At 42.9% G+C, this 23,126-nt stretch overlaps 1 protein-coding gene across 1 annotated transcript in view; it reads left to right on the top strand.

The window, feature by feature from the left end:
- The first annotated feature begins 3,117 nt into the window (after positions 1–3,117).
- The window catches only part of LOC135226186 (collagen alpha-1(I) chain-like), a 22,423-nt gene continuing 2,414 nt past the window's right edge, over positions 3,118–23,126 (top strand). The window contains exons 1-6 of the mRNA XM_064265630.1: positions 3,118–3,179; positions 14,967–15,096; positions 15,563–15,743; positions 16,124–16,371; positions 16,519–16,665; positions 16,747–19,873. Of these exons, the coding sequence (XP_064121700.1) occupies positions 3,118–3,179; positions 14,967–15,096; positions 15,563–15,743; positions 16,124–16,371; positions 16,519–16,665; positions 16,747–19,873 (3,895 nt within the window). The remainder of the gene's footprint in view (positions 3,180–14,966; positions 15,097–15,562; positions 15,744–16,123; positions 16,372–16,518; positions 16,666–16,746; positions 19,874–23,126) is intronic.

The raw sequence follows: 23,126 nt of genomic DNA, 5'->3' as shown, positions 1-23,126 counted from the left end.
CAAGATACAGAGGTTCCTGGTAAACGGCATAAAGGAGCATGGAAAGAGGGCAACCTTGTCGGACTCCCCTCTCCGCACTAAAATATCTACCAATGTTACCATTAACAATGCAACAACTTCCAATATTCGTGTACAATATCTTAATGCAGGAAATCAGTTCATCACAAAAACCTAGTCTTTCAAGAATCCGAAGTACAAAATTAATATCAACACGGTCAAATACTTTCGACCAATCAAGATTTAAAATAGCACCTTGAACTCTTTTCGCTCTACAATAATACACAATATCTCTAATTAAGGTATTGCATGTATTTATGGATCTTCCAGGCACACAAAATTGTTCGGGACTGATAAGGCTGAAGATAACTGTTTGCATTCTTTTCGTCATTATCATAGCAAGTATCTTATAGTCACAGTACAACAATGAAATTGGTCTCCAATTAGCCAAAGCACTCTCATCGGTGCCTTTCGATATAAGAGTGACCAATGCAATACTCTGACTCTTGGAGAGAGTTTTCATTTCTATAATATTTTCAAGCAACAGCTTTAGTTCATCCTTAATATCCTCCCAAAATACCTTATAAAATTCTATTGGGATGCCATCTATAACAGGACATTTATTGTTAGTAATGGAACGAATAACATCACGTAACTCTCTGGGAGATATATTCTTAGGAAATATATCATTATCAGAATCAGTCAATTTTTTTCTCTACAAACTGCATAAAGAAGGTTTGCATAGGTACATCACAAATGTTCTTCCGATAAAGTTTTTGGTAATACCTGAACACAGTGTTCAATGGCCTGGCTATTTGTAAGAACAGTACCTTCATCAAGATTCGGAATTATGATTTCGTTCTGCGACTATTTCTGTCACGACCTTTTTACTATTTATTGCTCTTTGCTGTCCAAGAAGGTAAGAAGAGGCTTTTTCCCCTTCGATCCCGTCTTGAATTCTCGATCGTACTTTAACCCCTTCTAAAATCTGAGATTTTAGATTGTTTATTCTGTCTTTGAGAATAGTAATATCTGCATAATCTGAGTTTCCTGACACATTAAGTTTCATGTATTGTTTCCTTAGTTTTGCTTCGAAATAATTGATGACCCCAAACTTTTGCCTGAAAATCCTTTTACCTTCTCTGTCGAAAAATTGTCTTATTTCTGGTTTCACAGAATCATTCCACCAGATACTGGTATGATAGAAATTCCTTTTACGTGTTTTCAAGAATGTCCACAACCTCCTAAACTTTTCTTTAATTTCCTCGTCTTTTAGTAAACTAGTATTAAGTTTCCAAAATGAGTTCCCAATACTAATGCTTGGATTAATCTTCACTTTGCAAATGACAGCGGAATGATCAGAAAATGACACAGGTAGCATTTTGCTTGAAATTACATTGTCTCTGAGCGTCTGACAGTACAATCTATCAATGCGCGAACCGTAGTTTGTGCGTACATAAGTATACTGGGGTTCCCTGTTATGCAAAAACCATACATCATTAAACCTAATGGTCCCAATTAATCTGAGCAGTGATTTCGGCACGTTTGATTCACTATATTAGAATTGTCTCTAGGACTCAAAACACCATTCCAATCACCTCCCATAATAGTATGGCTATTATCATACCGTAAGTAATAGGGCAATTCCTTGTCAAAAAGCTCTTCCCGCTCCCTTGTGTGATTATGACCTGAAGGAGCGTAAATGTTAATAATGCGAATCTTATTACCATTCACCTCACCATGTACAGAACATATTCTAGAATCTCCACTTCTTTCAACAGGCTTAATTACAAAATCTAAAGTCTTCTTAATGAGAATACAGGTTTCCACCTTTAAGACAAATGGCTGGATTGAAAATGATATTATACCTGTATAACAAAAACCATAAATCTTTAATATCCTTAACATTGTGTTCTCGGACTAAAAGAATGTCTGTTTTGTTGAAGGTGTTAACACTGTTAATATTAACGGTGGATATCCTAATGCATGTTAGTTATTATGAGATTTTCTTTTACTCTTTTTTATTGCCTTTTTACGTTGCTTTCTCTTTTTGTTACCTTCATGTTTTCTACAATGCTTGAATTACAGTCCGACTCATCGGTCACTGTGGTTTCATTATCATTATTACATTTTTGACCTGCTGGTATTTCATTTTCTATTAAGCAACAACTTTCTTGTTCTGACATCGTGTCATTAGCACCTTTAAAATAATTGGAACTATTAAAGGGTGGTAGCATTAAATCACCTGTTGGATTTTGTATATCATCTTGACCTCTGGAGGAGATGATTGAGCTAAATAAATCTTGACTCATAGGATGCGCTGTGTCGGTGTTACTTCTGTTCTCGTCAACGTTGCCTTCAAAATGCCTTGATTCTTCCATGACGTCACAAGATCTCATACCATTTTCACTAGGTAAAGCTTCAACAGGATTACTGTCGGGTGAACAAACGTTCTCCTCCTCGGATATTGTTCCATAGCTTGCAACAAGAGGTACTGCATCAGTCTCAGAAGTTCTTTGTACGATAAAGCATCTTGCATTCAATACGTCTGTCCCACCATTATGCTCTAAGGTCACATTTATAGGGGCCAAACTGTTTTCTTCAGACACAGTTGGAGTAACGTCAATGTCATCACGCAGGTAAATCAAATGGCAAGTCTCCATCAGCTTTTCGGATTCCGTTTGCAAGGTTGGTTGGGCGTTGGATGCTGGGTTACTTCCGACTTCGATAGGACGGTCAATTGTAGAGGTTCTTTGGGGCATACCTTCACAAGTTCGAACGTCTACTGGGTCCTGGTATTTTACTGGCATTTCATTTTCTTTATTTATTTGATTGCCAGATAAATGAGGGAAGTCCACTTCACTAATGATATTTAGTCTTTGTGTAATTCCAACTTCACATTAATTAGCAAAATGGCTGATTTGCCCACATAGTCTACAAGTTTTAGTCTGCCCTTTACAGTATATATAGATATAAACCTTGGCACTTTCAACATATAAGAAGGAAGGAATCTGTTGATTAATATCCATCGAAACTGTTCTGACACCATTATCAATACCTTTGTATCTTCCCTGACTTCGAGTGTTCTTCACATAACTCACTGTTCCTTATCTGGAAAGAATGTCATTCAACTTGAAGTCAGTCATTTCAAAAGACACATTTCGCACTGTCACGTACGACCCGTAAGTTGACAAATCCTCAACTCGGATTTTTAGGTCGTCTCTTACACTGATTTCTTTGCCACCGAAATCTTCACAAATGTTTTCATATTTTTCTCTTGAGCTTAATTTAACAATTAACCTAGTTTTCCCCAATTCTGCAATGCCCTCAATTTCATCGTCCTCTATACGTAAAGTATCATCAAGAATTAAGGGAATGTCGTCTTCATAAATTGCACCCACTAAGTATCTAATACCTATGGTATTAATTCTTTTCAACCTTGGTGCATTCATTCTGGAGACAGAAAACGGAAGAGTCACTGCGTCTGGTTTTCGCTGGGCACAAAAATAATGACTGTGCGTCGTCGCCAACTTTACTACTCGCTAAAGTTGGCCATAGAGACGCTTGGAGCATAGCCCGAGGGCATATGGTTTTTCCGGCCAGGAAACCGGGGCAAAGAGTACTGCAGTTTTGCACCTAAATAAATGCTAAGTTCACATTCCTACTATACTTAAAAGAAGGGTAAAATAGTCACTGCATGTTCACACACCTGTGGGCACATTTAAATCACCTTCAGTGCCTTAGAAGTCGTATAAAACTCCTGTTTCCTTGACAGAAGCCACAACACAACCTAGCCCTCTACCGAGCGATCGTCCAATCTCTTTTATTTAGGGATAAATTCCAAGAAATTTTCCATCTGGTTCCTCTTTATTCTCCTCAATATTCATACATGATATGGAAAATACAGTTAGTCTTTTCAAGTCAAGACCCAAATAGCTGATAGGGTTTAAGCAAAATGCCGATCGTTCACAGAAGCGAAGTGTTTGTGGTTAACTTAATTAAGCTCCCCCCAAAAGTCAGGGACGAGCTGGGCTTCCCTCAAACCATTTGTCCACGACGTTGGCTAACCAATACCCTGCTGTGTCAAACTGGAGACAAGTATGTGAGGCATCTAAAATCTGAAAGCATTAAGAGTATTGAGGGCAGGTGATCTTTGGGAAGTGGATGGATGGATGGATTATGGAATTTAGGGCATAGCCCAAGCGCTGGGACTTATAAGTTCATTCAGCTAGCGCTGAAATGAAAGTACGGCTAGATGGAAAAATGAGAAATGAAATGAAAATGATAAACTGATGACAATCCTGCACTTGAACAGGACTGTACATCAGCAAAGGCCATTTTACTTTCCCCCCAGCATTCCGATCATCCAAAGTTATGAAAGATCGTTTTGGCCAGGGGACCTCTTTGGGAAGTGGGGACCCTCATATTGATGGGCAAACATAAAGGGCCCTTACTGCTTGTGGGGTTGTTAGGTTTCGGAGTTTTATTTTGTAATTGAGCATCTCTATATTATATGACTATACTATTATTATTTAACTAATTAATCTCTTTATACTTTTAATTATTATTAATCTTTTTTTTGCTGGGGTGCGGGGCCCTCTCAGCCGCGGGGCACTAGGCCACCTGTTCGCCCCCACCGCCGCTAAATCCGCCACTGGCACGAATGATGCAAAATCTGATAAGTAAAAACAGGTATAAAGAATTACATGCTTCTCATTTCACTTTTACTCGTAATTTCTTTCCGTTTAATCTTCTTGATTTCAGGAAAAAATGATTTAGTTGTACAATTAATATCGAATCCCATGGTACGACCAATAGTTCCATATCTTGTGCGGAAAATGAGATTAATGCAGAAATATAAAGCGATTACTAGTTTTCTAAGCTACAGACGGAATTATGAGACACTGGGTGAGTTGCCAACATACCGGTAACAGCCAGTCCCACTCATACGCCTGCGCTGTATAATCTGTTAATTATAACGCCAACGTAATAAAACGTTTCAGAACGTATCCTTGCGTTTAGAGCAAATGGCCACTTGAATATGAAAGCGCTCACGTGTTACATGTATGCCAGATCTTTTATGTTAACACTAGAAAATATTGCATTGACTGAGGTATTTAGGAAGTAGCATCTGCGAGTGTGATTGGTGTAATGAAGAACGTTTACATTTCCGTGTTCCTGTGTTTTCAAGCATGAAGAATTGAAGAATTATGGCCACCGTATTCATAATATGTCAACCATTTCCTTCGCCGTTCATACACATCTAGCACGGCAGCGTTGCCAGACACTAAGCATTCATGTGTTTAGTCTGTTAAGCATTGTAAAGTTTTGGAAAGCTGAGCAATTATAATAACATATAATATCAGCAGATGTGTGGGGAAATAAAAAATTCAATGTATATATAAAAGCAATTCCCAAAATTATCTGTGAGACATTACTTTCATTCCCCAAAAGAGATTTCATTTCTCAAGAGAGAGAGAGAGAGAGAGAGAGAGAGAGAGAGAGAGAGAGAGAGAGAGAGAGAGAGAGAGAGAGAGAGAGTTAACTGGAACTACTGCATTTCAGGTCCGTATCTAATTGATTTTCGTTGATAAAATCTCACCAAAACATCGGATATGGATCGTATTTTGGAAATAGCTATTTGAAACCACAGCCTGATTAGCAAAAATATGCAGGAATGTCTAATTTTGATAATTAAAGCACTTATCAGAGTAAATCAAAGAAATTTAAAGGGGAACATAGCTAAATCTAGCAGGCTCGTACATAGAGGCTAGTATAACTTCATTACTAAAGACCCTCCCACTCATTGATACTGTAGTGACGCACGTTATTAGATATCCCGCCATATACTTTATGAATGAAGACTCAGGTGATGGTAGTAGTAGTAACAGTAGTGTGATGGATTTCTTAAATTGTTTCCCACATTCAAACTCCCAAGTAGAGTACAATTAAGGAATGGGCATTAAATGTTGATTTGAAATATGCACCAAGTCTTACACTGTCTCTGTGAAAACCATTGTTACCCTGCAGTTTCAAGGATACGTGAAAAATCGTTCTGTTACCCGCGAAATTTGCCAAATGTTCATAGGGTCTATGTGGCTAAAGACCAGTATTTACCGAATGAATGAAAATGCATCATTTAACACTTTGTTTTTCCTATGCGTACGGCCACATAAAGTGTTGATAATGATGTTATTAATCAGAATGATAATAATAACACGAAAATTCATTACTGTTATTATCATTATTCTTGTTATTAATATTATAATCGTCATCATTATTGTTATTATTCATACTTCGACATCAGGGAAGAGGGTGACAGAACATACATAAATACATATCCCGTATACATACACATATATAGACAGATATGGGTCATACACAAATGCATAAACACATAAGGCATAAATGAAATTTATAATATATATAGATACATACATACATACATACATACATATATATATATACATATATATATATAGTATTATATATATATATATATATATATATATATATATATATAAATATAATAAGGTGGGCCAAAAGTAGCCATCACAGTTAAAACAGAATAAAAAATAATTATTAAACGCATAAAATTTTTCAGACATGAATAAGTGGCATATTTAAGAATGAGTGACATGAAAAGGATAAAAATAAGTAGCATGTATTAATGGCACAGTATTAATTTTCTATTGAAGAGTACTTTGAATGAGAAACAGTTCATGAAGTAACTGTGAGGCTACTTTTGGCCCACCCTGTATACATATATTATGTATAATAATTATATTATATATGTATATATATATATATAGATATATATATATATATATATATATTATACTATATATATTAATTATTATCAACGGGTAAGTGGTTAAATTATAGCGATACACAAACACCAAGCGATTTAAAACAAGAGGACAAAGGTGACCTTTTAGGGATGGATACTAGAACGAACTTGTATGAAAAAACAGAGATATATACAAACATTTTGTTTTATATCAAGGTATTTCTAACTTTTTTCAGACCAAGGAATAAACAATGGCAGAATTTGCTTGACTAATAAACTTGTCTATATATATATAACATATATATATATATATATATATATATATATATATATATATATATATATGTGTGTGTGTGTGTGTGTGTGTGTGTGTGTGTATGTGTGTGCGCGCGCGTGTGTGTGTGTGTGTGTGTAAAAAGGTCAACAGAATAGGCAAGTTGTTAAAAATGGTCGTTGCAGCTAATAAGTGAGATAGTTTATTAGTCAAGCAAATTCAGTCATTGTTTATTCTTGGTCTGAAAAGTTAGAAATATCTTGATATAAACAAAATGTTTGTATACATCTCTTGTTCATACTAGTCATTCTAGTATCATCCCTATGAAGTTCACCTTTGTCCTCTTGTCTAAATGAGCAGATGACGCATAGGATTCTTGCTTTGTTGCATACTGCAAAAAACACGGAACACGAAAGCAGTCTTGAAGCCATGAGGACAATTTGCTAGGCTTGTCATAAGTGAAGCAGCAGTAACGTATACCCTGGCTTTGACCAATGACGATCGGCTGCCCTCGCCCTGTTCTCGGCGGTGTTTACTATTATGTAAGGTTACCAGGGCAAAATATCGTACCAACCACCTCTAAATAATCGTATTTTCGTTTCAATATGATTGTATTTCACCAATTCCAAAAGTCTTGTATAGCTAATAGTCAAAAGGTAAATAGAAATAGTGTTTAACTGCTATGTATTCCTATAGTCAACATAAAACTGTAAAATGAAAATAGTGATATTGCCATATGTATATTTACCACATCCCCTTGCTATAATATTGTCATGTATTATACCAAATTCTTATTCATTATCGTGGTATCACCAATGAAAACCGTAATATTATCGTCATTCTCAACAGTGATTTGCCTAGCCTTTCCTTTAATACTTATTCTAAAAGAGTTTAATATTTGTGATTCACACTACTGGGAACCCTGCTATTACGTCTGATGTCAGTTTACATCACAACTAGCCTCTCTCTGGGTGCCTATTAAATTTAGCTAAGTTTCCCCTTACATTTCTTTGATTTACTCTGTTAAGTGCCTTAATTATCCACATTAGACATTACTGCATGTTTTTGCCAATTGGGCCGTGGTTTCAAAATAGCTATTTAAACAAAATGCGATCCATTCCAGATACTTTGGCAAAATTTTATCGACGAAAATCGATTAGACACGGCCCTGAAATGCACAGTAGTTAATATTTAACTAAATATAAGTAAATTTTGCCCACATATCTTAGTGTATGTTAATAATTTTTAGTTTTCAAATGAAACTTATCTCTAAACTGCTGTTTACGAGAAAAACAAAATCAGAAAATATTAGATCATTATAACAGGTCAAGGTCAAAGAAGTGTACCTATCCACAATCGGAAGATAGCACCTTTGAGAAACAAACGTGTCATTTATATCCCTTTTTGACCGACTTCGGTGGTTCATTCATTATGTAGCTTAGTTTGGTAAAATTATGCCTAAGGTATGCATGTCCCCGCATCGATTCCAGCTGGGTTTTTTTTTTAAATATTGCCGTCAACTCTTAAATTATTTGAGTAATTTAAAGGTTCTTCGGCTTGTTCAAGTATGCACCAATACTATCATAGCCACCGTCTCGTCTCTGCCCGGATGTAAACATACATTCTCGTTTTCTTCAAGATGTGAAATTGAATCGGCGCTTATTCGATGATTTTAACAGTTTTCTCATCACTGATATTAGAAGAGGATTATGCTAGAAAAAGTAGGACGTGGTGAAAATAGAACCTAAATATGTGTATTGCGCGCACGTCTTTTGTCTGTGCCTTCTTGGGGGGATTGCTTGAATGGCTCGTACGGATCCCTTTGTTGATATTCTGTCAATTTTCGGACAATCTGGAGATGTCGCTTAAAACTAAAATGAAGTGTATCAAGAAAATGTGTAAAATGTTTAGAGATATCGTTATCTGTGTTTGGCTTCTGTGGTCACGTGACCAGGTCCAAAACGTTTTGCTACGAGGCCGCCGCCTCACAGTGCTTCCAAGTTTTCTGTTGCCAACGAGATCGACGACAATGTAAACTTTACCCAGAGTATAATAATCAAGGGCAAAACAAGGTAGGGGAAACTTTATCTTGTTTTAAAATCTAGCAACAAGAATTAGACCACTCAGCACTGGTTTAATTTGAATGCATAAGGTCAATGCAAGGCATGTATGATAAGCGTTGGTATCAGCAAGAATTGATATGTTTAACAGCTGTGATAACTAACTGTGACTGTTTGGAGGCGGCAGCCGATGAGGGAATGTGAGCGCAGCGCCAGCCACGTCGTATCTTGCTCGGGAGCGCAGCGATGCCCAGTGTAGTATACGTTATATACAAAGATAACCACTGTGAACTGTGACTGCACAAATTTCACTTTAAACACATGTTGACACAGGGTTGGACAAACCGATTGACCGTGTAAATGCCCCTTTAGTTGTGAAGTAACACCACCGTAGGCCTACATACAAGAAACCATCCCCCTTCTTATTACTAAAAATACCAAAATCTTATCAACATTGAAAATGCATTCGTGAATCCAAATTCAAGAAATTGAAAAAAAAAAACATTCTAATACTGGAGGTGCATTTATAGAGAGGTGTTTTCCTACATGTACCGATTTTACCTTAATTAAACCGGATAGTAATAACAAGAAAGGCTAATAAATTACAAGGAAAAACTCAGCGGAACTGAATATCATACACTTTTCGAAGAGCACTAACTTATAAAATTCTGGGTAGATTATGTTACTGAATATTTCAAATTTTATATGAAAAGTAATTAATTTCGTCTGTTACAAAGTCAAGGCTTAGTCCTATGATGCTTTCAGACACTGGGAAAATCTCTCTCTCTCTCTCTCTCTCTCTCTCTCTCTCTCTCTCTCTCTCTCAGCATGTTTGTTATTCTCTCTCGTCTCGTGTCCTTCCCAAACATTTGTTCTGCCATCCGCTGTCTATTAACAGTACATCCCATTGTGCTGCAATGACCACCACCTTTCATGATTTTAATTTTTTTCGGTGACAGACGAGTCGCTACTGAGTATAATAGGCCTATGCAGAACTGTAAAAGTTCCACTTGCAGAATACGCCTGCATCTACGTACATATGAAAAAAAAATACGATAAGCATATCTAACCTGGGTAGTATGGTCTTAAAAGATAAAAGCATTCTAAAATCATCCCCTCAGCCATCTCAGGTTGAACCACTTTGGTTGGTGTCGTCCATCCACGTTGTTTCAGATGCCGAAGTACGTTGTTGAATTGTGACTTTTGGTGCTTAAAAAGTAATTGACACTGTTATTGCTACCTGAGCCTCCATTTTCAAAGTATGGCCACGCTACGTATGCTGCTCCATTCGATTTTGATGACGCTGAAGTACTAAGACGCCGAAACAGGGTTACCGCAAAGTCCGCACATCACCGAGAAATTATAGCTCCGCACCGGATGTGTAGTGTTAATTTCCACTTCCTAGCATACTTATATCGAAACTTATTCGGTTATAATCAGTTAAATCACTTCAACTAATGCAATTGCCTAATGCATATTTGCAGTTGTTTTCTCAAAATAAATAAGTAAATAAATAAATAAAATAAAAACTCATTAAACATGACTAAGTTTACAATAATGTAAGTCAGCCTTCACCCTGAGATTAATTCACAAATTAATTAAATTTTACTATATGTTATATATATATATATAATATATATATATATATATATATATATATATATATATATATATATATTATATATATAACATATGAAATTACAAACGCAAATTGAAGATTGCTGGACCTAAAGAATGAATGCATTTTAAAACTCACGTTTTGGTTTACGTCATAGCTGTAGGTCAAATCAGTTCTTAATTGACAATCGCATGATCGTATTTGATATTGGCGCGTGAACACTCGAGACTAGTGAAAAATGGTTATTTTTGTTCAAAAATATTAGTACTTTCACAAAATATCATATAATTTCAATCATTTTTCATTGATGAAAAAAAGTTTAAAAGCATAAATATATATGCGGACCTACAGCGCCGCACACGTGAGGAGTGCAGACCTCAGCTCTGCATTCAATGACTCCCCTCGAATCTTCTCCGCACTTTTGGTCGTTTCTCCGCACTTTGGCAACACTGTGCCGGACCGACATAGTGTGAAAGGTACATACATTGGAGATAATAGTCCACTGCTAGTCGCATGTTGGTCCGACATCGTGTCGCATTTACGTACGACAGTGTGAAAGGTCCTGAAGCAGTTGAACAAGTAACTAACGGAACATCCAATAGATGTTGCGCCGTCAGGCCAAGGAAGGAGGAGTGGGCAGCAGGTATTTTTCTTGAGCATAGAGTAAAGTATCCATATCTATTAACGTTAATTAAGAGATGGTCGTAAACATTTTGTTGTGACGAAACTGGGTTTGAGTGTAAAATGTGCATTTAAGGAAATATGCGAAATAAATATGAGACTAAAAGTGCGTAGGAACTCAGTATTTATGAAATAGCATTTCCTATAGATCATTAATCTTATATACTAGACATGACTGTCCACGAGATCGATACAAAACTTTCACCAACAGTGTTAACAGTGATGATCTGTAAAGCAGCAAGCCACCTCTTTATATATATATATATATATATATATATATATATATATATATATATTATATATGTATATATATATATATATATATATATATATATATATATATATATATAATACATACACACACACACACACACACACACACACACCACACACACATATATATCATATATATATATATATATATATATATATATATATATATATATATATATATATATATACCTCAATAAGGTAAGTGAACTGAAAATTTTGCTAATTTGCAAAATGATAGAGATGTATAGAGATGTTCTTATATATATATATATATATATATATATATATATATATATATATATATATATATATATAATATATATATATATATATATAGGTTTTTTGCCTCGAAGAAAAAAATGAAAAGCGAGATAGCCGAGTACTTTTCGGCCCTATTCGGACCCTTTACTGAGCAAAGGGTCCGAATAGGACCGAAAGTACTCAGCTATCTCGCTTTTTTCATTTTTCCCTTCGTGGCAAAAAAAACCAAAAATTTATTTATACTAGCATCACGTTTTTATATACTTCGTGATCAAGTTATTCATATATATATATATATATATATATATATATATATATATATATATATATATATATATATATATATATATATAAGAACATCTCTATCAGCAAATTAGCAAAATTTTTTTTTTTTTTTTTTTTGTCTGTTTCACTTTACTTTATTGAGGTAGCAACCATACACACAGATACATGTCTATATACTTATACAATTCATGATTGTCCAACCTCCATAAGAAGGCGGGCGATATGAGCAATAACACTAAAATATTACGGCTAAATATATTTTCTTTGTTTACTAAATGTTAGTACTAAAACAACATGCAATATTAGGATACTTTCACCAATATAACAGGTTCATATTTGGTGGAAAAGAGAAAGACAGAACCACAGAATATAACAAGACGAACGATAAGTAGAGAGAAAGACAGAGAGAGATAACTTATTAAGTTCTTTTCTAGATTATGGTGTGAAGAAGCCTCGTGTTCTTATTTTCTTCCTAGCACCAGATCAGTTGCAAAATATCAGTTATTATCAATTTTACTATATTCGTAAGGATATTTTCATCCTTGTTTCAAGATGCATTGTAATAGAAAATAACTTAACTCAATTTCTGTGTTTCAAGAACCAAGTATTTTCTAGTGCCGATGTAGTTATAGCTAATTCTAATGTGTAAAAGAGTTAATATGTTATTGTAGGAATTTAACTTTTCTCTCCTGTGAAGTCAACTGCCGTGGTCCTTGCCGTTCCCTGACCATTTCCTGTCTTAGGGAGGGTTAGGAACCACTAGCTTCTACCTTTACATTGGCGAATTAAGTTGCCTAGTATATGGCCATTCGTTAGACTGCAGCTTTTAGCTCCACTAATTCTATCAGGGCTCATTTCTTCTTCCTTTTGGACCCCCTTTTAATATTCCAGGCTTAGTTTCTTAACTGCTGTGCTCTATTCTGTCTCAACTTTATTACCTTAATCTGTTTTCCTTCTTTTCTTGGAATGAAGCGCGTTTTGTAATTCCCTTTATTTCAAAATAACAAAAATAAAGTAGTGATATTTTACAAAGCTTCTATATTCAAAATTTAAGGCTTATTTCAGTTGACTAATGTTAAACTAAAAAAAAACATCACATTTTTCCGACAATCTGGCAGATAACTTTGAACAATATAACTTTTTTTTCATTTAATTAATTTTGAGATACTATAAATTTAACTTTTCACTTTAAACCTTTGAAATATGCATGGTCTTCCAAAACATTTGCATTAACTGGTAATCAAGTAAAAAGGAACATAACAAAAAAAACACGTGAGCTAGTGTCAAATATTTTTTATATTATTATTAGTATGATAATATACAATGAGTAGGATGTCCAACCTCCATCTGCATCTGTGACCTCACACAGACGATCAGGTATGAATCTACAATTTATTTATGTAACAGAAGTGTGGGTGGGTTATGTATTTGATTTCTCTGGAACGTGTTTTACGCAGATATTTTTTTTCTTTATCAAGCACGCTTCTGCAACTCATTTTCTTAACCTTACAAGTCATGTCGTTTTCATTGTTGTATTTATTATTTGACGACATTATTGATTCTGTAATTGTTTTTAAATTGCAACAGTTTTTTTCGTTATACATCATTGAGAGGCACAGTATTTAGTTGTTGTCATTATGATCCGTATTAAACAGTATTGATTACATTTGTGTTTCTAAGGATGCATTCACACCAAATGCGTCGCCTTATATAGAAATAGGGTTGTTTGGATTTTCTTCTACTTTATTTCTATATTGGATTTCAATTTAGGAATCAGGTTATGCTCTAATAAAATTGTACTCCTTTATATCTGATTTTCACTTTTATATAGGACAAAATTGAGTATAATTAAATTTCGTTTTAACCTTTTCTTTGTATCCATATGATATAAATTTAAAATCTTAAAACTTACCTATAGTGTTTGAAAATCATTATGGTTGAGAAGTTGATTATTATTATATAATATATATTATTTCTCTTGATGTCTCGGCTAATTCATTTAGAATGATATCTTTTAGTTATTTTGTTAAATTCAATAAAAATAAAACGTAGCTTAAAAAAAATATGGTCATTTTTTGCTCAGTTTCCAATTGCCCGCCTGTAGTTAGTATTGTTGTTCTTGTAGACAAAAAGGTAAATAAAGGAAAATCCCTAAATATATTTAATAGATAAGACGATAAGAGACCAAACAAAAAGATACTACTGCAAAAAGATCCGCGAGAGAGAGAGAGAGCGAGAGAGAGAGAGAGAGAGAGAGAGAGAGAGAGAGAGAGAGAGAGAAAATTGCAGCAATTTATAAAACCTACAAGGCATGATAAAAATCTTTCAGAATGTTTCTTGCTATATTTCGATAAATCGAAATATCTCTTGTAAAATATTGAAAATCAAGGAAAAGCGAGAGATATAGAGGAGAGTATATGAAGTGGTATTCCAGTTTGAAGAAAAATGTGGCCTTACCTGGCCTTGGCAGCAGCTGTTGTGTGACGTTGTTGTGTAGATGTTGTTTGAAAATACGGAGAGAAAGTGTGACGCAAGGATAGTGATGTTGTTTATAGGCTGCCTATTGACTGGTGAGGTCCTCGTAATTCCTGATGATGGAGGTGAAGAGCCCAAGGAAATGGAATTGAAGGAGAGAATTTCGGCCTTGCGATGACACATCCAGTACCAGAGAGAGCAGCAAGGTGGAACCTTGGAGACAGGCGATAATTTTTGAGGCTGTCAAAACAGAGGCTTGGACTACAATGAAGAGATTCAGGCGGCGGGCGGAAAGGAAGAAAGCAACTCGTGTGGATTGGCAGATAAACTGAGGAGGTGTTGCAAGAACAGGCCTGGCAAGAAAGGGCCCACTTATTCGAAGGTGAGACGTTGTTTGTTTGCGGAAGGAAAGGATCAAGTGAAGATGGAAAAACAGCAGCTGGAAGACAAGATTGTCAAGACACAGAAGAAAATGAGCAGTTGATGGATTACACAAAGATGCCTATGTGAGAGGATAAGGGAACCGACAGTGCAATTGCCAGAGGCAAACTGGCAGGTTGAGAGGCAAGAGAAACTGCTACGACAGAAGGAGAAGGACCTGCAGATATAGAGCGAAGAAGCGGCGCGGATATGGCGAGGCTCGTCCAGGAACGAAAAGACGCGACCGAAAAGCGCTAATCGGACAGGAAAGACGCCGAGGTCAGGTTCGAGCTCCTGCAGAAGAAAGTGGAAGACCTTAGGAAGGAAAGGTGTGGACTCCATTGTGAAGTTGAGGTTGCAAAACTGAAGAGAAAGGAGCTGAGGTGCCTTGTAGAGGAAGGAAATCATGGCTTCAAGTGGCTGGATAGGAGAGCGGTGTTCAGGGCGAACGGAACGACCAGTTGGAAGATGAGGTTGGAGAGGTGCGAGGAGCGGAAGGAGAAATTGGTTTGCCAGTTGAAGAAGTTGCCTGGGAATTAGAGATGCGTGGAGAAAGAGAAGTGGAAAATGAAGGAGCAGCTGTCCATGTTCAAGGAATGGAGCGACCAAGTCTAAGCTGGCCTTGTGAAGAGGGATCAGATGTGAAAAATTTGAGGAGGATGTTTGTTGTATGGAAAGTTTTTTTTTTTATTGAAATCAATAAAGTTTATCTAGAAAGTACGATTTTCATTTACACAATGAATTTTTTTAGCAAATTTTGTTATTTAGATAATAATGGAGTTTAACTGGAATTGAAAGGACTTGTTTGATAAATGCATGTGTTAGAATTGATTTTAGTTTGGAATGGATTTTTAAGAGTTGAAGTGCAATACTTGATTTTATGATTGAGAAAACAGTAAAAAGGTTTGTATTTGATGAAAGTTTTGAAGTGTACTATATGGAAGGTTTGATGTTTATATGTAATAAGTTTGGTTTGTTAATGGTTGAAGGAAATGAAAGTTATCTGGAAATAAGTATAAAACGTTTTGTAAGAGTTTTATTGATTGGTGAAAGGGAAAGGAAAATGAAAGGATTGGTGGAGTGGCAAGATTGGAAGCAGAGGATAGAGAGAAGTTGGGGGAGGGGCGAGGAGAAGGGAAACAGTGAGAAAAGATTTGTGGAGTGCCAAGGAGAAGAAGGATTAAGAGAAGATTCAGGGAGCGTCAAAAAGAAAAAGCAGAGACTTCAGAGAAGATTTGTGAGTGCAAGGATAAGAAGGAGAGGATTCAGAGAAGATTCTGGCATGCGAAGAGAAGCAGAGGATTGAGAGAAGGCCCTGGAGAATTGAAAGGATTCAGTGGCATATTCTGGTTCTAAGGTTAAGCAGAGGTGTTACTCTCTATAGGGAGGGAGGGCGGGCAAAGCTCGCCACGGGTCTCGGGAACGGGCGGGCGAGGCCCGCCTGGCGTCCCGGGAACGGCGGGCGAGGCCCCGCCTGGCGTCCCGGACGGGAACGGGGGGCGAGGCCCCCTGGCGTCCCGGGAACGGGCGGGCGAGGCCCGCCTGGCGTCCCGGGAACGGCGGGCGAGGCCCGCCAGGCGTCCCGGGAACGGGCGGGGCGACGGCCCGCCAGGCGTCCCGGGACGGGCGGGCGACGGCCCGCCAGCCGTCCCGGGACGGGCGGGCGAGCGGCCCGACCGGGTGGCGTCCCGTCGGGACGGGCGGGCGCGACGGCCCGCCAGGCGTCCCGGGACGGGGCGGGCGACGGCCTGCCAGGCGTCCCGGGACGGCGGGGGAAGCGACGGCCCGCCTGGCCGGGTCGACGGGCTGGGCGCGACGCCGTCGGGCCCGGGACGGGCTTTGGGCGACGGCCCGGGTCCTGCGTCCCGGGACGGCGGGGCACGGCCCCCCAGTCGTCCCGGGACGGGCGGGCGACGGCCCGCCGGCGTCCCGGGACGCGGGGGCGGACGGCCCGCCAAGGCGTCCCGGGACGGGCGGGGCGAACGGCCCTCCAGGCGTCCCGGGCCCGGGGCCGGGCGGGGGACGGCCCGCCTGGCTTTCCCGGACGGGGCGGGGCGCCGGCCCTCCAGCGTCCCGGGACGGGCGGGGCGAACGGCCCGCCCGGCGTCCCGACGGGCGGGGGGGGCGACGGGCCCCCGCCAGGCGTACCGGGAACGGGGCCGGTTGGCCCGACGGGCGCCAGGCTTCCCGGGACGGGCGGGGCGGACGCCCCGCCAGGCGTCCCGTGACGGGCGGGCCGACGGCCCCTTCCAGGGCGTCCCGGGACGGGCGACGGCCCGCCAGGCGTCCCGGGAGGGCGCGACGGCCCGCCAGGCGTTCCCGGGACGGGCGGGGGGGCGACGGCCCGCCTGGCGTCCCGGGCTGCGGGGGGGGCGACGGCCCCGCCCGGCTCCCCGGGACTGCGGGCGGGGCGGCGGCCCCGCCAGGCGTCCCGGGACGGGCGGGGCGACGGCCCTCCAGGCGTCCCGGGACGGGCGGGGGTGGCGACGGCCCGCCTGGCGTCCCGGGACGGGGGCGGGCGACGGGCCCGCCAGGGCCGTGCGGGAACGGGGCGGCGACGGCCCGCCAGGCGTGCCCGGGACGGGCGGGCGACGGCCCGCCAGCCGTCCGGACGGGCGGGGCCGACGGCCCCGCCAGGCGTCCCGGGACGGGCGGGCGACGGGCCCGCCCTGGTCCGTCCCCCCGGGACGGGGCGCGGGGGGGGGACGGGGCCCGGCCCGGAGGCGTCCCGGGACGGGCGGTGCGACGGCCCGCCTGGCGTCCCGGGGACGGCCCTGGGGCCGACCCGGCTGGCGGTCCAACCCGGGCGGGCGGAGACGGCCCCGCCGGCTTCCCGGGACGGGCGGTCGGGCGCCCCGCCTGGCGTCCCCGGGGACGGGCGGGCGACGCCCGCCTGGCGTCCCGGGACGGCGGGCACTGCCTGGCGTTCCCGGGACGGGGCCCGCGACGGCCCGCCTGGCGGGTCCCCGGACGGGCGACGCCGGGCCCGCCTGCTTCCCGGGACGGGCGGCGACGGCCCCGCCTGGCTCCCGGAACGGGCGGGCGACGGCCCGGCCTGGGTCCCGGGACGGGCGGGCGACGGCCGCCTGGCGTCCCGGGACAGGGGGGCGAACGGCCCCGCCGGCCGTCCCGGGACGGGCGGGCGACGGGCCCCCAGGGGGGGCGCGGTCCGCGGGGGACCGGGCGTGGGGGCGACGGCCCCGCCAGGCGTCCCGGGACGGGCGGGCGACGGCCCGCCAGGCGTCCCGGGACGGGCGGGGCGCGACGGCCCGCCAGGCCTCCCGTGGACGGGCGGGCCGACGGGCCCGCCAGGCCTTCCCGGGGGGGGCCGGGCGGGGCCGGGACGGCCCGCCAGGCGTCCCGGGACGGGCTGGCGACGGGGCCCCCAGGCGTCCCGGGACGGGCGGTCGACGGCCCGCCTGGCCGTCCCGGGACGGGCGGGGCGACGGCCCGCCAGGTCCCGACGGGGCGGGCGACGGCCCGCCGGCGTCCCGGGACGGGTGGGCGCGGCCCGACCGGGCGCCTGGCGGGTCCCGGGACGGCCCGCGGGCCCGGGAAAAAAACGGGCCGCCACCCCCCAGGGTCCCGGGACGGGCGGGGCGACGGCCCGTCCCGGGTCCCGGGTCCCGGACGGGCGGGCCGGAACGGGCCACCCGCCATGGCGTCCCCGGGAGGGGCGGGCGACGGCCCTAAGGCGTCCAGGGACGGGCGGGGCGACGGCCCCGCCTGGCGTCCCTTACGGGCCGGGGCGACGGGACCCGCCTGGGTCCCGGGACGGGGCGGGCCGGACCCGGCCTCCGGGCGGGCGGTCCCCGGGACCCGGGCCGGTGGCGGGACGGGCCCCCGCCGGCGTTCCCAGGGAACGGTTGGGCGGGCGGACGCCCGGCCCTGGAGTCCCGGGACGGGCGGGCGCGGCCCCGACCTGGGCGGGTCCGGGGACCCGGTGGCGGGCCCCGGGGACGGGCACGGGCGTGGCGTCCCGGGACGGCGGGCGACGGGGCCCGCCTGGCGTCCTGGGAGGGCGGGGGGGGCGACGGCCCGCCTTTTTTTTTTTGGCCCCCGGGTCCCGGGACGGCCCGGGCCGGACGGGGCCCGGGCAAGCCGGCGTCCCGGGGACGGGCGGGCGACGGCCCGCCAGGCGTCCCGGGAACGGGCAGGGCCGACGGGCCCGGGCCAGGCCCGTCGGGACGGGCGGGGCGAAAAGGTGGCCCGCCCCAGGGCGGGTCCCGGGACGGGTCGGGCGACGGCCCGCCCAGGCGTTTACGGGGCGGGCGGGCGGACGGCCCGGGCCACGGCCCCCCGGTCCCGGGACGGGCTCGAGGCCCGCCAGGTGCGGGGCGGGACGGAGGCGCCCGGGACGGCCCCGGGCCTCGGCGTCCCGGGCACGGTTTCCAGCGGGCGAAGGCCCGCCAGGCGTCCCGGAAGGGGGCGGGCGACGGCCCGGCCTGGCGTCCCGGGAGGGGCGGGTGGGCCGACGGCCCGCCAAGGCGTCCCGGACGGGGCGGGCGAGGCCCAGGCCTGGCGTCACGGGAGGACGGGTGGGGCGGGACGGGCCCGCCTTGGCGTCCCGGGAAGGCGCGGGCGACGGGCCCGCCTGGCGTCCACGGGACGGCCCGCCCGGGCGACGGGCCCGGGCCTGGCGTCCCGGGAGGGCGGGCGCGGCCCGCCTGCCGTCCTGGGACGGCGGGCGATGGCCCAACAGAATGAACGCACAAAGTTGCTGAAACGAACGCGCCAAGGTAAACAATGAACGAAGTATACAAAACACCATGTAAAATAACTTCAAATGTGACTTTTTAGATCGTCTGCATGATGGAAGCCTAATAAGAAATACTAATTCAAACAAAATCATTTCGAGCTCCTGTAGTCTCATTATTCGTTCGTTAATAGGCTGTTACAACGAGAAAGCAATTTCCCAGAAACGAAGTCTCTTTACCGAACTTTAAACTTGTGTCTTTAGTGTAAATTGTAAATTACTTATATTACTTTGAAAATGTGCATAAAGTACAGGCAGTCGTACGTTCAATCTAACAATAACAACAGACTTTTCAAGAATATTTTTACGAGCAATCAGCACAGTTCATCAATAAATGGAGCAGCTAAAATTGTTTTTAGTAGTTCCGGCACTAAACATCTCTACCCATCTCCATGGATTAGGTAAGCCATACATGGTACTGTCGCGCACAATAGTTCGTTGCCTCTTCTGCCTGAATCGGGCCCTTTCACACTATGCGATTCTAGTCGCACCAAGATACGATTGCGGTGCCGGATCTAAATGCGACACAAAATTGCGCAAATCGTACATTTGTATGACTGCCGCACAAAGTGACCCAATTTTTGACAAGCGCTTGCAGTCTGCTCTCAGCCTGTGGTGGTGACTACATATCAGGAAGAGAAAATTGTCTTTATTTATTACATTTGAGAAAAAAGAAGAGAAACCTAGAATTCACTTGGTACAACCCTTTGAATACACAAAGGCACTTGTACGGTGCATTTGTCACAATTTTCGAGGAGCTGAAGAGAGATAATGATAAATTTTGCAATTACTTCAGAAGTCTAAAACAACCTTTGAGGAACTCTTGTCACATCTGCATGACCAGTTCGCTAAAAGAAATACGACATTCAGAGATGATATTTCGCCAGCACAACAACTGGCAGTTACCATCAAGTAAGAGGAAATAATATGGACCTTTCCTTGTAAATTTGCTTTTCCATATAGAAATTAAAAAGGAGAAATGAAAACAACTAGTGTTAGCTGAAACATCTCTATTTATCAAAAGTATAAACTGATATATCTATATAAAAACAAATCTTTTACTTTGATATAAAAAATCCATATCTCTGTTTCATTAATTAATGTAAGTAAAACGTAAGTGTTAACTATAAAAACTTCTAAAAAAATCATATTATATCGAAATCAAAAGCTTTTAGTCCTCTTTTTATCATCAATAATCTGCCGATAACCTTCTATTAATTTCAGTATCAAAACGTAAATGTAACCTTAATGAAAAAAACAGCAAATCATTTAGGTACTCATTTCTCATAGTTTATACTTAAGCAATCCATACCTGTAGTTCTTTCTTAATTACGAATAACTATTGTTATTATTATTGTATGGTGTTTTTTCGTTGCATGGAACAAGTGGTTATTCAGCAACGGGAATAACACTATTTTATATTCCTCAAATGTTTTCAATACCCAATGCACCCGATCACCAGAAGCAGTGGAACTGTGGAAGTCTACTGCTGTCGCACTTATATGCAGGAAAAAATCGCATAGTGTGAAGACACGTATTGAAGGCAATGGCCAATTGCAATCGCGTCTGGGTGCAGCACCGGACATGGCCAGTGGGGCCTTTCGTCTGTAATGCGATGCCGGAGTCCAGGGTTACCGCAAAGTCCGCACATCACCGAGAAATTATAGCTCCGCACCGGGATGTGTAGTGTTAATTTCCACTTCCTAGCATACTTATATCGAAACTTATTCGGTTATATCAGTTAAATCACTTCAACTAATGCAATTGCCTAATGCATATTTGCCGTTGTTTTCTCAAAATAAATAAATAAATAAATAAAATAAAAACACATTAAACATGACTAAGTTTACAATAATGTAGTCAGCCTTCACCCTGAGGTTAATTCACAAATTAATTAAATTTACTAAACTATATGTATGTATATATATATATATATATATATATATATATATATATATATATATATATATATATATATACATATATATATATATATATATATATATATATATATATATATATATATATTACAACGCAAATTGAAGATTGCTGGACCTAAAGAATGAATGCATTTTAAAACATCACGTTTGGGTTACGTCATATGCTGTTGTCAAAATCAGTTCTTAATTGACAATCGCATGATCGTATTTGATATTGGCGCGTGAACACTCGAGACTAGTGAAAATGGTTAATTTTTCAAAAATATTATTACCTTCAAAAATATCATATAATTTCAATCATTTTTCATTGATGGAAAAAAAGTTTTAAAAGCATAAATATATATGCGGACCTACAGCGCCGCATACGTGAGGAGTGCAGACCTCAGCTCTGCATTCAATGACTCCCCCTCGAATCTTCTCCGCACTTTTGGTCGTTTCTCCGCACTTTGGCAACACTGCGCCGAAATACCACGAAATATAAATACAGCTTTGGCGAGATGCGTCAGTCACCAACGTCCACTAAAAACTGGCGAGATGGGAACTACGATTACGGAAATAGTTGCCACAGAAGACAACATATATTTTTCAGTACCTATAGTTTGATACACCAATTGGTTCAAAGTTAATATTATTATACTTAGAGCTATAGATCAAGCATATATAAAACTAATTCCTCTACGTAAACGATGTCATTAGAGTTGAAATTACTCAACCATGGCCACTAGGGAAACAATAGAGAAATTTGATGCGTCGGAAGCAAAATTTTCCGTCACTCCGTTTGAAAACCAAGTGAGATAGATAGTAAAGCATAAGCCTGTTGCTCTCAATGATTTTGAAAGAGTTAAGAATTCCATTATTTTCGATTACGTTGTTGTAACCGACTCGTCAAGCTCTACCATGTACCACCGGTACCATTTTTTCCTCTTCCACGACGACCATGAGCCATCGCTACCATTTTTTTTTTTCTTTCACGACAACCCCGTAGGAAGGTAGAGTAGTCAGTGCACCTCATGCGATGCAATGTAGGCATTGCGTTTCGCAGCGTCCCTTCGACCCCTAGCTGCAACTACTTTTATTCCTTTTACTGTACCCTCGTTCATATTCTCTTTCCTCCATCTACTCTCCACCCTCTCCTAACAATTGATTCATAGTGCAACTGCTTTGAGGTTTTCCTCCTGTAACACCTTTCGAACCTTTTACTATCAATTTCCGTTTCAGCGCTGAATGGCCTTAGTTGCCCCAGTGCTTGGCATTATGCCTAAAATCTCTAAACCAATCCATCACTCTATAAAATCA

Source organism: Macrobrachium nipponense, chromosome 14, assembly GCF_015104395.2.
Source record: "Macrobrachium nipponense isolate FS-2020 chromosome 14, ASM1510439v2, whole genome shotgun sequence".
NCBI lineage: Eukaryota > Metazoa > Arthropoda > Malacostraca > Decapoda > Palaemonidae > Macrobrachium > Macrobrachium nipponense.
This window is presented reverse-complemented; position numbering and strand designations above follow the sequence as displayed.